The sequence below is a fragment of the Agelaius phoeniceus genome, chromosome W (assembly GCF_051311805.1).
Source record: "Agelaius phoeniceus isolate bAgePho1 chromosome W, bAgePho1.hap1, whole genome shotgun sequence".
Classification (NCBI taxonomy): Eukaryota; Metazoa; Chordata; class Aves; order Passeriformes; family Icteridae; genus Agelaius; species Agelaius phoeniceus.
In genome coordinates this window covers 10,492,104-10,506,218 of record NC_135301.1, presented here as the reverse complement: position 1 = coordinate 10,506,218, position 14,115 = coordinate 10,492,104, and the positions used below count along the sequence as shown (strand labels likewise).

Here is a 14,115-nt window from a genome sequence, read left to right as displayed (position 1 = left end):
TCCTAATAAGGCAACTTAGGTGTGTTAAATTTACACATAAATACCCCTTAATCATTTCCAGGACCAGTTGCACCATGGCCTAGGACACATTGTGTCGCCCTAATAAGCACCAGGTTTTGTGTGATGTCACCGAGGAACCTTTGGGGTCTGGCCCCCGAGGGTCTCGCCCACGACACCACAGCTTTCAGGGACCCTGCCTATCTCAGTAGTCCGGGCCCGGCGGGAAGGGGACATCACATGGGGGGGACTCCTGAGTACAATTTGAGGTGCGGCTAAGACAAGGAGAGCACTTACTTTCTGCCGGTCCGGGCCTATCCAGCCGGGCCACCGAACCGGATGCCTCCGCCATGCCCAACCGAACAGTCCCAAGCACGTCTCCGGAAGCGCTTGCCGGACTATAGCGGAAGCGGGGCGGGGCATAGTCTCTTTGGTGCTAACCCCCGGAGAAGATGGTGAGTGCAGGGACCTGAGTGCGGCGATATCTGTCATCATCCGCCGCCGTGCCGGGCTCTGTGAGGCCGTGGGCCCCGTCTGGGGCGTGGGGTGGCCCTGCGCCGTGCTGTGGCCGGTCTCGGCGGTGGGGCTGCGCTGCGGGGAGACGAGGCTGGGACCTGAGCCTGAAGGCCCCGTTCCTGGCCTGTGTGGGAGCGTGGGACATCGCGTCCTGGGTGAAGAGGCAGAGATGGGGTATGGGGCTGTGCTACCACGGGATCTCCTTCGGGGTCCCCTCCGTGCTTGCTGCGGGCCTGGCCGGGACAGCGCTCTTCCCAGTGATGAGGAAGCTTTTCAGATAACGTAGTAAGAGGGAGTTTGATTGCCAAAGCCTCTTGTGAGTGTATGGTTAATCTATGAAAATAAATACATTTCTTCAGGAAAAAGCAGTTAACTGTTTATCACCGATAAATTTGAGGGAGATAAGAAAGGAGTTGGAGATAACCACTCGGTGGCTTCATTTTATTTCAGCACTGGGCAGGGGGATAGGAATGGCAAAGAGAAGTGTAAGAAACTGGTTTCTTAAAATGGAGGATACCTATAAAAGTGACTGAGTCAGTGTTTCAGAGATCAGTGTGCCTCTGCCATGTTTACTGAACTTGGTAATTTGAGAGTGTTTTTTAGAGAAGCCTGTGTTTTGAGTTACATGACTTTTGAGTGATAGTGATATTTACAATGTGCAATGTCTTGAAATATTTCTCAGACAAAGGGTACATCATCATTTGGTAAGCGACGAAATAAGACACACACCTTGTGTCGTCGATGTGGGTCCAAGGCATACCATCTGCAGAAATCTACCTGTGGGAAATGTGGTTACCCTGCTAAGCGTAAGAGAAATTGTAAGTAAGAGTTGAGTTTAAAAACCTGTGGTTTTTTGTTGTTTTCAATAATCTGGCTTTTTTCCAACCAAGAAAGAATACTGTATCATCTTACAGTGTTAGGAAATTTTTTGAAATTAATACTGATTTAACTGTTTTTCAGCTAACATGCAGTATTACTGAATAATAATTTACTTAATTTATAATTTTTTTCTTACATGAAATTGAATAGTTGTGCTATTCAAATGTACCATGCAACTAATTATTTGGTGTAGATGAATAACAGTTATTTCTGTGTTCTAGATAACTGGAGTGCAAAGGCTAAAAGACGAAACACCACTGGTACTGGTCGCATGAGGCACCTGAAAAGGGTCTACCGTCGATTCAGGTACGACATTTTATTACAAACTAGTGTAATCTGACATCTTCAATGGATTTCACTGAATTATGAAATTCATCATTCAAAGTTAACACTTATTTAGTATGCTTGATGAGGTATGGTGTTTCTTTTAAAATATATTGTGAAAATAAATGATGTCATATCTGCAAAAGAATATACTGCCAATTATAAAAAGCTCATTCACTGTTAAAATATAGGCTGTATAGCAAACTCTGATGTTTCTGTTAATTGTAGATAGTACAGAACACAGAGGGTATTGTAATAAAGCACTCACATTTGAAAAGGCATACTTTGTGTAGCATTACCTCTTTTTGGGAGTCTGAAATTGATGGTTGCACTGAAGTTGGATTTTTCTAAGAAACAATTCTTGAAACGCATTCTAATCCCTTCTTGCCCACAAGAAAAGGATTTAAATACTTCAGTGGTTGCTCTTTAATTTGGAGTACAATTAATAAGTAACATCTGATTCTGAGTTACAGGTTTCTAAAATCTGTTATAAAGCTTTGAGTTGTACTTAAAAGGTACTGTACTGTTAAACTTGCTAAGAATTTCTTTTTGTATGACCTCCATGTTCTAAAGCACAGCTCTGTAACTTTTGGCCTGATACACCAGAAAGATGGATGAAAAAACCCAAGCAATTCAAAAGTCTTTTCCTAAAAATGTAGATTGGATTTAATAGTGAAAAGTAAGTCTTTTAAGTCCCGGACCTAGGTGTATTTGAGGGATCCATTCATCTCTGGTTTTTTGGTAAGCATAGTCTTTCCCAGAAGCATCCAGGAAACACCTTACAATGTGCAACTGCAGCCTGATTTCTACCAAGTGTTGCTGAAGTAGAAATGTCATCTCCAAAAGTAAGCTTGGGGTCAATTTCTGTAAGAAATTGACTTGCACTTCAGTGCTAACAAATGCAAAATCTTTTGCCAAGCTGCTTAGTAGGAACATAAAGTAAGGCATGCCTTCAGTGGATGTGCTGTATCGAATTCAGTCTTGCAATGTTTACTCAGTTAATGAAATCTTCCTGTTTGAAGAAGTCACTTACTTCAGCAGAAGAGAGAGAAAACCATATTGCTTATTCCAAACAGTTTTTGAATTATGTTTCTTAAGAAAAACCATTGAACATATGAACTCCATAGTGATTTCAGTGCATTACTGAGAGAAGCTGAAAAAAGCTGGTGAACCTGATCTGAAACATTGCTTCTTGGAAAATAACTTGGAGCAAAAGGCAGCCTTTCAAAAAATGATGACCATATTTCTACTTGTAGGAATGGATTCCGTGAGGGAGCCACGCCAAAGCCCAAGAGAGCAGCTGTTGCAGCCTCCAGTTCATCATAAAGATACTTGTATTTGTTAAAATAAATTGTCTTATCCAGAAAATGTCATCTTTTGTATGTTTTACTTCAGTGAAACATGATATATTGTGTCTGGCTGAGCTGGAGTTCATTTCCCCACAGCAGCCCTCCCAGTGCTGTGCTTTGCATTGGGAGCTGGAAAGGTTCTGATAACACACCAGTGTCGTGGCTTCTGCTGAGCAGCACTGGCACACCATCAGTGCTGTCTCTCCAACATTCCCCCATCAAGGGGCTGGAAGTGGACAAGATCCTGGATGGGGACACAACGAGACCAGCTGACCTAAATTCCCCAAAGGGATATGACATCAGCTCAGATATAAAAGCTAAGGGAGGAAGGAAGAATGGGGGTATTCATTACTTTACAGTGTTTGCCTTCCAGAGCAACCACTCTGCGTGCTGAAGCCCTGCTTCCCAGGAAGTGTCTGAACATCACTCACCAATGGAAAGTAGAGAATAAACCTATTTTTTCTCTTTGCTCATGTGTGCACAAACTTTTGCTTTTGCTTTAGTAAACTGCCTTATCTCAACCTACAAGTTGTTTTCCATCTTATTTTCCCTCCCCTGTCCAGCTGGGAAAGGGATCAATAGAGCAGCTTTGTGGGCACCTGGTAACCAACCAAGGTCAACCCACTACAGTCCTTTTTTGGCACACAACCTGTGGGGTGAGACAAGTGCAGTTAAATTTATATAAATATATAAATCATGCTATAGTAAATAGTAGTTATCAAGTAGCAAGCTCCTATGGGAGGCATGGAGTTTGTCAGCTGCACTCCTTATCTCTATTTTGCTGAGTTTGGAAACATGTTAACACAAACAATGGCTCTATGCTTTGCCCTTAAACTGATGGCCTTGTTATGCTGGGGGAACTGCCTTTTGTGGACAATGAGGGAATACACCTCCCTCTGCCTGCCTGAGATTGCTGTGAAGGCTTTTATAATGCAGCCTCCCGTGGTCATTGCTCATCCTTATGTAAACTGCTTAATACTGTTAACGATATTAGCTAATACCATTGGTACACTATGGAGTTCATGGAATCTGGTGTCATCCTGATGTAAGAGAAAACAAACTTAAGGTGAGCAGATATTGAAATCTGCCCCGAGGCATCCAGTTCCTGACTGGGAGGGTGGGTGGAAGGATTTGGGCAGGTTCCTAGGGCAGTTCTCCCATTACCTGGCACTTTATACCTGAACAGGTAATCAACCCTGACAAACTGACCTGTCAACTGATAGAAGTGTGTCTTGCCTACCCCACCGAAAACCAGCAGCTCCTCACCCTGTACTGGGGCCTGGCCTGTGCCTATTGAGCCACAGTTCAGTACTCTCAGAGGACTGTAGTTGAGGCAGGAACCCAAACTGCATTTGAGGATAATAATGGCTGAGATAGGGACACAAAGAACAATTACAGTTATTGCCCCAGTAGTGAAAAAAAAAAATTAACAAGGCGAGCTACAGGTCCATATCATCAATTAGAAAGGGAGGAAGAAGAGGAGGATCAGTGGAGAAGGAGGGGTGACGCTTTCAGCGCTGTGTATTTAATACCAGTCACGTCACTGCTGGGGGGAGTAGTTCCGGTAGGGGGAAAATGCCACGGCCGGAAACAAATGTGGCAATTTTTGACTGGCTCGCTTCAGCTAAGGGGCCTGCAGACCCCGGCACCCTGCGCTCTGCCGTTTCTCCCCTCTTTTCCTGTCCTTCCAGGACGTTTTTGCAGGACGAAGGGCTGAGGAGAGACGGCGGCGCCGATATCAGCTGAGTCTAGCCGAGCCGAAAAAGGAGTCCAGCGGGGTATTGGGAAGAGGCAGCAAAGCAGCAGAACCGACCCACACACACCCCCAGCACAGTGGACTGGTGGTAGAGGCGGTGCAGGATCCTGGTGCCGAACTGAACTCAGCGGAGGGAGAGTCGACTCGGCTTGGACGACCGAGCTTCTGGGGGGTCTGTTTAGTCATTGTATTTTCGGTTCGTTTGTTGGGGTTTTTTGTTTGTTTGGTTTGGTTTTTTGTTTTCTTTGGCTGGGGGGGGGGGTGTTTGGTTGGTTTTTTTATTTTGGTTTTGTTTTGTTTTTTTTCTGGCAGCGGGGGAGGGAGGGTGTTAAACTGCAGAACCCTTGATCATATTGCTTCAGGCTTCATATTGCCTTTGTTGGTTATACCATTTTCTTTTTGTACAATCATTTATTATTACTGCTGTGTTTATTGCAAGCCTCTTTAGTAAATTGTGACTCTGACTTCAATCTTCCTTAGTATTTACTTCAACGTTATAGAAAAGGGGGCGGCTCGAGTGGCCTTATTTTCCCCGGTGAGTTTTTAAAACCAGGACAAGGGGCAGGATGTGCTCCAGCCGCTGGAGCTGAGATTCTCCTGCAGCCCGTGGTGAAGCAGCTGTGCCCCTGCAGCCCACGGAGGTCCACGGGGATGCAGAGATACACCTGCAGCTGGTGGAGGAGCCCCACATTGGAGCAGGTGAATGCCTGAGAGGAGGCTGTGAACCCCTGGGAGGCCCGTGCTGGAGCAGGGACCTGCAGATCCATGGAGAGAGTAGCTCATGCCAGAGCAGGTTTCCTGATAGGACTTGTGACCCCATGGGGGACCCACACTGGAGCAGGCTGTGCCTGAAGGACTGCACCCCGTGGAGAGGGACCCACGTGGGAGCAATTTGAGGAGGGTTGTTGCCTGTGGAAAGGACGCTGGAGAAGTTCGTGGAGAACTGTCTCCCGTGGGCGGGACCCATCCCCCACACCCCACATTAGAGCAGGGGAAGGACTCCTCTCCCTGAGCAGCAGCAGGAACCATGTGTGATGAACTAGTCATAACCACCATTACCCATATCCAGGTGCTTTTAAAGTCTTATTTTACTTCTCATTATCCTGCTCTGATTTTGTTAATAATAAATTAAATTAAATTAATTTCTCTAATTTGAGTCTGTTTTGCCCATGATGGTATTTGGTGGGTGATCTCTCTGTCCTTGTCTCAACCCATGAATCCTTTGTTATATTTTCTCTCCCATGTCCAGCTGTGAACAGGAGTGATTGAGAGGTTTTGATGGGTGTCTGGCATCTAGCCAGGGTCAACCCACTACAGTCTTTTTGGTGCCATCACTCAGATCATGAGGATTTTGAGATAAGGATAGTAATTGAGAGAGGTAATGGGCAAAACAAGTACTGAACAATATTAGAGAGTAGAATGATCATGGGGAATTGCTGTAATTGTGGCAAAGGGACAAGGGGTGGATTTTGTGTAAGTTGTCCATTTTTGTTCTGTGTTATGATTATGTTATTTTGGTTTTTGTGGGGGGAATTTTTGTCCATGGTCTTCACCATGGGCTGCAAGGAAATCTCAGCTCCAACACCTGGAGCACCTCCTGTCCCTCCTTCTCCATTTACCTTGGTGTCTGCAGGGCTGTTACTCTCACATTTTCACTCCACTCTTCTCTGGCCACAGTTACATCTGCACAAGAACTTTTTTTCTTTTTCTTCTTAAATATGTTATCACAGAGGTGTTACCACCATTTCTAATTGGCCCAGCCTTGGCCAGCTGCCCATTCATCCTGGAGCCAGCTGGCATTGGCTCTGCTGGACATGGAGGAAGCTTCCAGCAGCTTCTCACAGACACCACCCCTGTAGTCCCCCTGCTACCAAAACCTAGCCATGCAAACCCACTACACATGGGATTCCTGAAAATGCATGTATTTACATGTACAAATTCTTGATGGTATGCACTGAAGCAATTAATTATAAATAGTCCCTTAATTGACTTTTCATTTAATAGCACCTCCACCTCGAAAAGGGCCATCATCTCTGTGCTGAATTTAAAAAGAGGGTTGTATTTTACTCACCTTTCCTGCAAGAGAAATGAAATATTGGCACTATGGACTGAGTTTCATTGTGTCCTAGCATGTAGAGTCAGAATTACTCGCAAAGATGGTAATTGAATAATGGCTCTAAGTGCTGTTCTGGGAGGGAATAGTTTAAGAGGGATTCCCAGTCTGAGACATTGTTCACCGTTTTGTGGCTCTGAAAAGCCTGCAAAAGTATTGCCTATTTAGTGGGTCATTGCTTGGGTTAAAAGAAACTGCCAAGTCTGGAGCACACGTACTGCCAGACATTAAGGGACTGGAGATTTGTTATTGTTGACACACAAATAGATCAGAGTTAATTAGTGAAAGGACTAGAAAAGGACTAGAGCACAAGTCTTATGAGGAGCAGTTGAGGGAACTGGGATTGTTTAGCCTGAAGGAGGCTCTGCGGGACCTTATAGCTCTCTACAACTACCTGAAAGGAAGTTATAGCTGAGTGGGGGGTTGGGCTCTTCTCCCAGGTAGCAAGTGACAGGATGAGAGAAAATGGCCTCAAGATCCATCAGGGTAGGTTTAGGTTGGATATTAGGAAAAATTTCTTCACTGAAAGGGTGGTCAGGCATTGAAACAAGCTGCCCAGGGCAGTGGTGGAGTCACCATCGCTGGAAGTGTTCAAAAAACATGTGAATGTGGCACTTGGGGACATGGTTTTGTGGTGGACTTGGTAGTGCTGGGTTAAGTGTGACTCAGTCTTAAAGGTCTTTTCCAACCTAAATGATTCTAGGATTTTATGGTGGGTGAAAACATTAAATGGTAGGTAGTATGATACAGAAGTCCATGACTTGGAGATACATTTGAATTATGGATTGGTACCTGATAAACTTGCACTCTACATGGTGTGTTACTGGGTCACTCAGCTAGCTTTCAAACTCAGCTTTAAAAAAAGTGATTGTAAGGTAAAACTTTTGGAAATTTAGAAGATGGTAATCCCTGCAAGGCTTTAGAGGATTTCAGATGCTTTAGAGAGAAAATGCTTAACACACACCTCTCTTCCTCCCCCCCCAAAAAAAACAAACCCCAAACAACCAACAAACCATCAAAAACTTCTAATATTTTAAGCTTCTGAGGCTGTTCTAGTATTCCTTTGGTTTCATAATGAATTTATAGAAGTAGCATACTGCTTTGTCAGTACTGAAGGATTAGCAGTCCACAAATGTATCAGCTTGTGCAGATCACTGAAGAAATTTTCAGCTGGGTTTGAAATTAGAGTGCCCTTGACTGCACTTTCTTATATTTTAAATGAAGTATAGTTAATACTTTAGGATAATTGAATGTATCTACTTAAGCTGTTTGTAAACAAAAAGAGAAATCTTGTCCTGCTGTTCTCTTAGCATGTAACAAATATATTGTACTCTGCTTTTAATTGGTCCTGAGAGATTGAAAGTAAGTGGTGTCAAAGCTGTTAACTTAAAAATACATTTTGTACATATTGCACATCTATGTATTCACAGGGCTCAAGAATTCATCTAAAATGTGTTGTTTGATTATATAGTGGGAAACAAATGTAAGAGGAAGTAATCATAAATGTCTTTTTGTTACTCTCAGAGTGAGAATAACCCCTCAGAGCATCTTAAAACAGGTCAGCAAGGCACTAAAGGCTTTTTGAACAACAGTACTGTTGGATGGCAGGTGTTCTGACTATGGGTGGGAATGAAAACCTTTGCTTTGCAAAGTCTTATTTGATGTTCTTTGTGTAACATGGGATTTTTGTTTTGAGCAGCCTGTGTTGCATTAAGAGTAAGAAATTTGGCAGAAAATAACTCCACTTGCATTCTAGCTGGTCAGAGAGATCAGAGGGGCTGGGTGCGGCTGGGCTTAATTTCTGATTAGAACCAATTCAGTTCTATAGGTCTGGTCCTGTTCAATAGGAACTTCCATGAGCACAGATTTATAAATAGTGCAGTTTACCAGTCTGATCCTATAGCTCTGGTTGCATTCAATAAGAATCTTGTGATCGATCACAGATTCACGAATAATGGGGTAAATTGAAGCAACAGAAATACAGATTTGGAATAATAATATTGTGTTAACCTGAGTAATAATAATCGTACACAAAATCTTATCAAGAAGGTGTCCCTGCTTGGGAGGAGGGAGGGGAGAGGAGAGTAGCCCATCGACTGTGTCCAAAGTCTTTTTGCGTCTTCCTCACTAAGTGAAATTTCTACCCTCCTTATATATAGCCCTATATTATCTTCCTCCTCCTATGCAACGTATAGCATGATCTAAGTTGAGAGTTGAGTATTGTTATATATGTGGTACCATGTACTTCATTAAGCTTATTAGCATATGCAAGGATGTGCATTTTAATGACCCTTAATCAGGCAAAAGTTACTTTTTTGGCCATGGTGTCAAGTTCTAGTCATATGACTTTGTTCTGTCCTGTGCTGTTAGTTTGAGCCAAAACAAGAACATCCTATCTCCACAGGACCTTCTTTAGCCAACTCATCCTTTCTTGATGTCAGCTACACAGATATCCATCCACAAAGATAACATAGAGGGAATGCAGTGTGGGCTGCAGATAGATAGTAAGTCTTAGCCCTTGCCTGGATTCTTGGTCATCATCCCACAGCCTGTTATGCTGACCCACAAACATAATATTGCAAAGGCAAGTGATTAGCTATTTGCTGCTGCTATCTGTTAGCTCTTCAGCCTAAATTATATTATGCTGTATCACACTGCTGAAAAATGAGCATTTATATAATATACAACATATCAAGGTAATACCGATTGAAACTTGCAATGGCTTGCAGTCACTTTAAAAACTTACGCACTTCCTTTCAGGGGGAATTTTACCTATACCAAGAATGAATTTTATGAACAGTTTGACAGCTGCTGCATTTTAATCTCCTTTAAAATTCTTGGTGAGGGGCAGGAGATCAGTTAATGTGGGTTATGTTAAACCTATTCAAAAGAGATTAGGTAGCTCACTATTACATGTCAGTCATTTTTGGACTAAAAGCTTTACTAGATATAGATTCTGAAGTGCTTCAGTTCTTTGTAGTGTTTTGTTAAATGTTGAAAGGTTGACTGCCTCAATGATTTTTCAGTATATAAACGATCTTTTGAGATCTTGTTATAATAATCTTAACTTGAGGATTATGAGTTAGAATTGAGCCTCTGCATAGTGTTCACTGGTACTTTAGATCAGCCCCCTTTATGTCCAAGATCCTACACCTGAGTCACGGCAATCCCAGGCACACCTACAGGTTGGGGGGAAAAGTGATTGAGAGCACCCCTGCAGAGAAGGACTTGGGGATGATGGGTGATGAAAAACCATGAGCCAGCAGTAAGTGCTCACAGCCCAGAAACCAACAGAATCCTGGGCTGGATCCAAAGGAGCATGGCCAGCAGAATGAAGGAGGTGATTCTACCCCTCTATTCTGCTCCTGTGAGACCCCATCTGGAGTACTGAGTACAGTTCTGGTGCCTCTAACATAAGAAGGACATGGAACTGTTGGAGCAAATCCAGAGATGGACTAACAATGTTGCTAAGAGGACTGGAGCACCTCCCTTACAAAGACAGGCTATGAAAGTTGGGGCTCTTCATTCTGGAGAAGAAAAGGTTCTGTGGAGACCTCACAGCAACTTCCAGTACCTGAAGGGGCTACAGGGAACTGGAGAGGGACTCTTCATCAGGAACTGCAGTGATAGGACAAGGAGTAATGGGTACATAATGAAAGAGGGGAAATTTGAGTTAGATATTTGGAAAAAATTCTTTAATGTGTGGCTGGTGAGGCACTGGAACAGGTTGCCCAAAGAAGTTGTGGATGCCTCATCCCTGGAAGTGTTCAAGGCCAGGTTCAATGGGGCTTGGAGCAACTTGGCCTAGTGGAAGGTGTCCCTGCCCATAGCAGGGGGATGGAAGTAGATGATCTTTAAGGTCCATTCCAACCCCTTAAAATTCTGTGATTCTGTACATAACTATTACCATACACAGTCTATAATGTTTTATGAAATGTTTTTTCATACCATATTTCTTATTAAAGCTTTCATATTTTTTATTCCATAGTAATGAACAGATGGGTTTTAATATTTTGTCCCATTAGGTTAGGGGGATGCTTTAACACATAAAGACTTTTCAGGGATCCAAATTTGTTTTCCAACTTTCTGTTAAATTCATGACTGTAACAAGTAATACTGAATGTTCTCTGAATCATATTTAAGACTATTACTAGAAAAAATGCTTTTTTAACCATATGCAATACACTGCATTATTAGTGCCTGAAACCCTGTCTGCATGTGGGTGTTCAGCCATGTTGTGTTTTGACACTGGTCCAATGCCAGGCATCCACAAGAGTCACTCGCTCACTCTCTGTCTAGGTTTGAAAGACAGGTGTCTGCTAGGGACGGCAGGAGCTGCACTTGGAATGGAAAATGTAAACCCCCTCCCTCCGAATTATTATAATTTTGAAATTAAGGGGCTCTCAGGCAAAGATATGGGAATGGGAATAACAGTTCTTTACTAGTATGTATAACAAAGCAAATCAACTACAACAACTATGGCATTAACAACAACCAGAACCACAAACCCAGTAACAGCCTTCTCGGCCACAGGCATTTTCCCCTTTGGTGCAGTTACGGTCACAGACGGCAGGGGCGCTGGTGACTCCCGATGCCCCAGCAGGACTCTGAGGAGCACCAAGCTGGAACGGCAGGAATGAGCAAAAATCCCGGGGTGGTGGACGAGATGTATCAGAAGCTCCGCAGCGGTAGCTGGAAATGCGGGACGTCACGGCAGGGGAGGGGGTGCAGAGCTACAGCGTGGAGAAACCCAGAGCAGTGCTGAAGAACCGGTGGGGGCGGGGCAGCAGCGGCCCGGCTCCCAGCAGGGCAGGGAGAGGCGAGCTCAGGATTCCCGGGCACCCGAGCAGATGGTGATGCGTCCCTCTTTTAGTGAGGTAGGTGATAATAAGGTCCCAGTTCAGTTGTTCCTCTCATGAGCAGAGGCTTCGGGCTGGGTTATGGCGGTGGCAGCGAATTCTTTTTCCTAAGCAGCAGCTTCGACCGTCCTGCTCCGAAACAGAGAACGAGAGTGTGCCTAGTAGCTGCCCCCGCTCCTTTACCTGCCCAAATCTCACGGTATCTGCCCCTCGAAAAGAAACTCCCAAAAAGAGAGATGCAACCAGATGCCTTCCTCCCCTGAGTCTTTGGCCACTTCTTTGTTGTCTTAAGTACCCAGTTGTCAGTGTCTCCTAGCAACTTAATGGGAAAAAAATTCTACAACTAAAAACGAACAAAAGGAAAGAAACTTAATCCCCGGCACCCTCCCCTGCTACCACTGGGCGGAGGAGGGAAAAGAAAAAAAAAAGTAAACGACGGATTCCTGAGTCAAGGATCGCGAGAAAACACTTCAAGGGGAAAACAGGCTCAACTTAAGGTTGCAAAGTGAAATTTATTACTAACAGAAACAGAAATTTATTACTAACAGAAACAGAAGAGGATAATGTGAGGTAAAATAAGCCCTTAAAAACACCTCTCCCCCCAGCCCCTCCCTCCTTCCCATCGACAGCACAGGGATACAGAGTGTGGGAGTTTTGGTCACCTGAGGTTTTCTCTGGGAAAGGAGTCCTCCCTGAATTGCGGAAAAGAAAACAAACTCCACAACTTTTGTGAAAGTTGTAAAGCTGGTATGTGTATTACAGCACTGGACGCATGTGGGGATCTTTCCCCTTAAAAGGACATGCATACCTCTGGGAACTCCAGATCTCTTTTTATCTTCCTTACTCTTATAAATGATCAATCGTGAGCCAAATTATCAAAAATTGCAAAAAGATTTCTTAATCTTTCTGCACGACCGAATTATGGTCTTCAAAACCACCACAGCCAAAGAGACAGCGTCGAGCCTGGGATCAGCGCTGGGTGACCCTGGATCCGACCTCTATCGCATCGGAATCCCCCCCATTCACGAGAACCACTTCTTGCGGTGAAGTTTTCTACAGTTTATTGTGCCCGAGGCGAAAGAGCCCAAATTTCTTTTGTAACTCTTCACATTCATCGCTGTTTCTTTCAGTGTGCAGAGCTGGACAAAGATTGTCTCCAGGTGGATAGTCAGCGTTGATGGGCTCCGGGGAAGCCATGTATTCAGATGATGTATAGTTCTGGCTCGCTGGCTATCTTGATTGATGTAATCGGCAGGGCGATGATCCTCTTAGGCGGTTTCTGATGACTGGAGATACCGGTGATGGTGATGGTGATCATCATCCTGGAAGCGTCTATTCTTACGCTAAAGCATTGATCGTTATCTTATCTGTGTCTGGGAATTCTTTGGAATCTGAATAGACATCTGCTTCTCGGCCGCCTGTATGTGGTCAGAGACATGTTTTGGATTTTACAATCTTTATAACATACATTCTTTAATAGCATGAATTATTTCTACCATATATTACGTTGCGAATCCATATGCATAGAATTTCACAACAGGTTCATAAATATTCATTTTACTGATTTCGCGTTACACTTGCTGCTAGTGTTTTTTTATCAGAAAGCACAAAAAGAACTCCTGGGACACCCTGTCCAGCCTCCCGCAGCCTCTCTGTCTCCCGTTCTCTCTGTCCTTCGGCTGAAGCAGTTTCTTCAAACATAGGTTTTTTGCGAGAACGCGCAGTCAGACCAAACAGCTATGTTCAGAAGCTACAGACTTAATTCAAAGATGTACTTTTTACCTAAATAGGAATGGATTTCTACTCTGGATAATTTCCACTCTGTCTCATTCCCCTGTGAGACTGTGGGGTCCCTCTCATGGGAGACAGTTCTCCATGAACTTCTCCGATGTGGGTCAACTCTCACGAGCAGCAGCCATACCGCACCTGCTGCAATGTGAACTCCCCCCATGGGCAGACAGTCCTCCCAGAACTGCTGCGATGCGGGTCTCTCCTTCCACAGGGTTCAGTCCTCCAAGGACAGGCTGCTCCATCCTGTAAGCAGGGGCCCCCTCTCTCCACCAGATCTTCCACTGGATCACAGCCTCCTCCAGCCAGTCACCCTCTCTGGTATGGGCACCTACCCCAAAGGCTGAGGGTGGATGTCTGCATCCCCCGTGGACCCATGAGCTGCAGAGGGACGACCTGTTTCACAATAGCCTGCAGAGGAATCTCGGCTCTGGAGCCTGGAGCACCTTCTCCCCCTCCTTCTGCACTGACCTTGGTGTCACCATGTTGTTTTCCCTCACATGTTCTCACCTCCTCCTCATCTCTAACTAAAAG

At 44.3% G+C, this 14,115-nt stretch overlaps 1 protein-coding gene and 1 non-coding gene across 2 annotated transcripts; both read left to right on the top strand.

The window, feature by feature from the left end:
• Nucleotides 1-411: 411 nt before the first annotated feature.
• On the top strand, nt 412-3,089 carry LOC129133644 (large ribosomal subunit protein eL37-like). Its single transcript, XM_054653273.1, has 4 exons — nt 412-452; nt 1,196-1,331; nt 1,614-1,698; nt 2,973-3,089. Exons 1-4 carry the CDS (start codon nt 450-452, stop codon nt 3,040-3,042), a joined length of 294 nt encoding a protein of 97 aa, XP_054509248.1. The 5' UTR covers nt 412-449; the 3' UTR covers nt 3,043-3,089.
• On the top strand, nt 2,791-2,871 carry LOC129133646 (small nucleolar RNA SNORD72). The gene has a single exon (XR_008536033.1). It is a non-coding gene; the product is annotated as a small nucleolar RNA SNORD72 (small nucleolar RNA).
• Nucleotides 3,090-14,115: the final 11,026 nt, after the last annotated feature.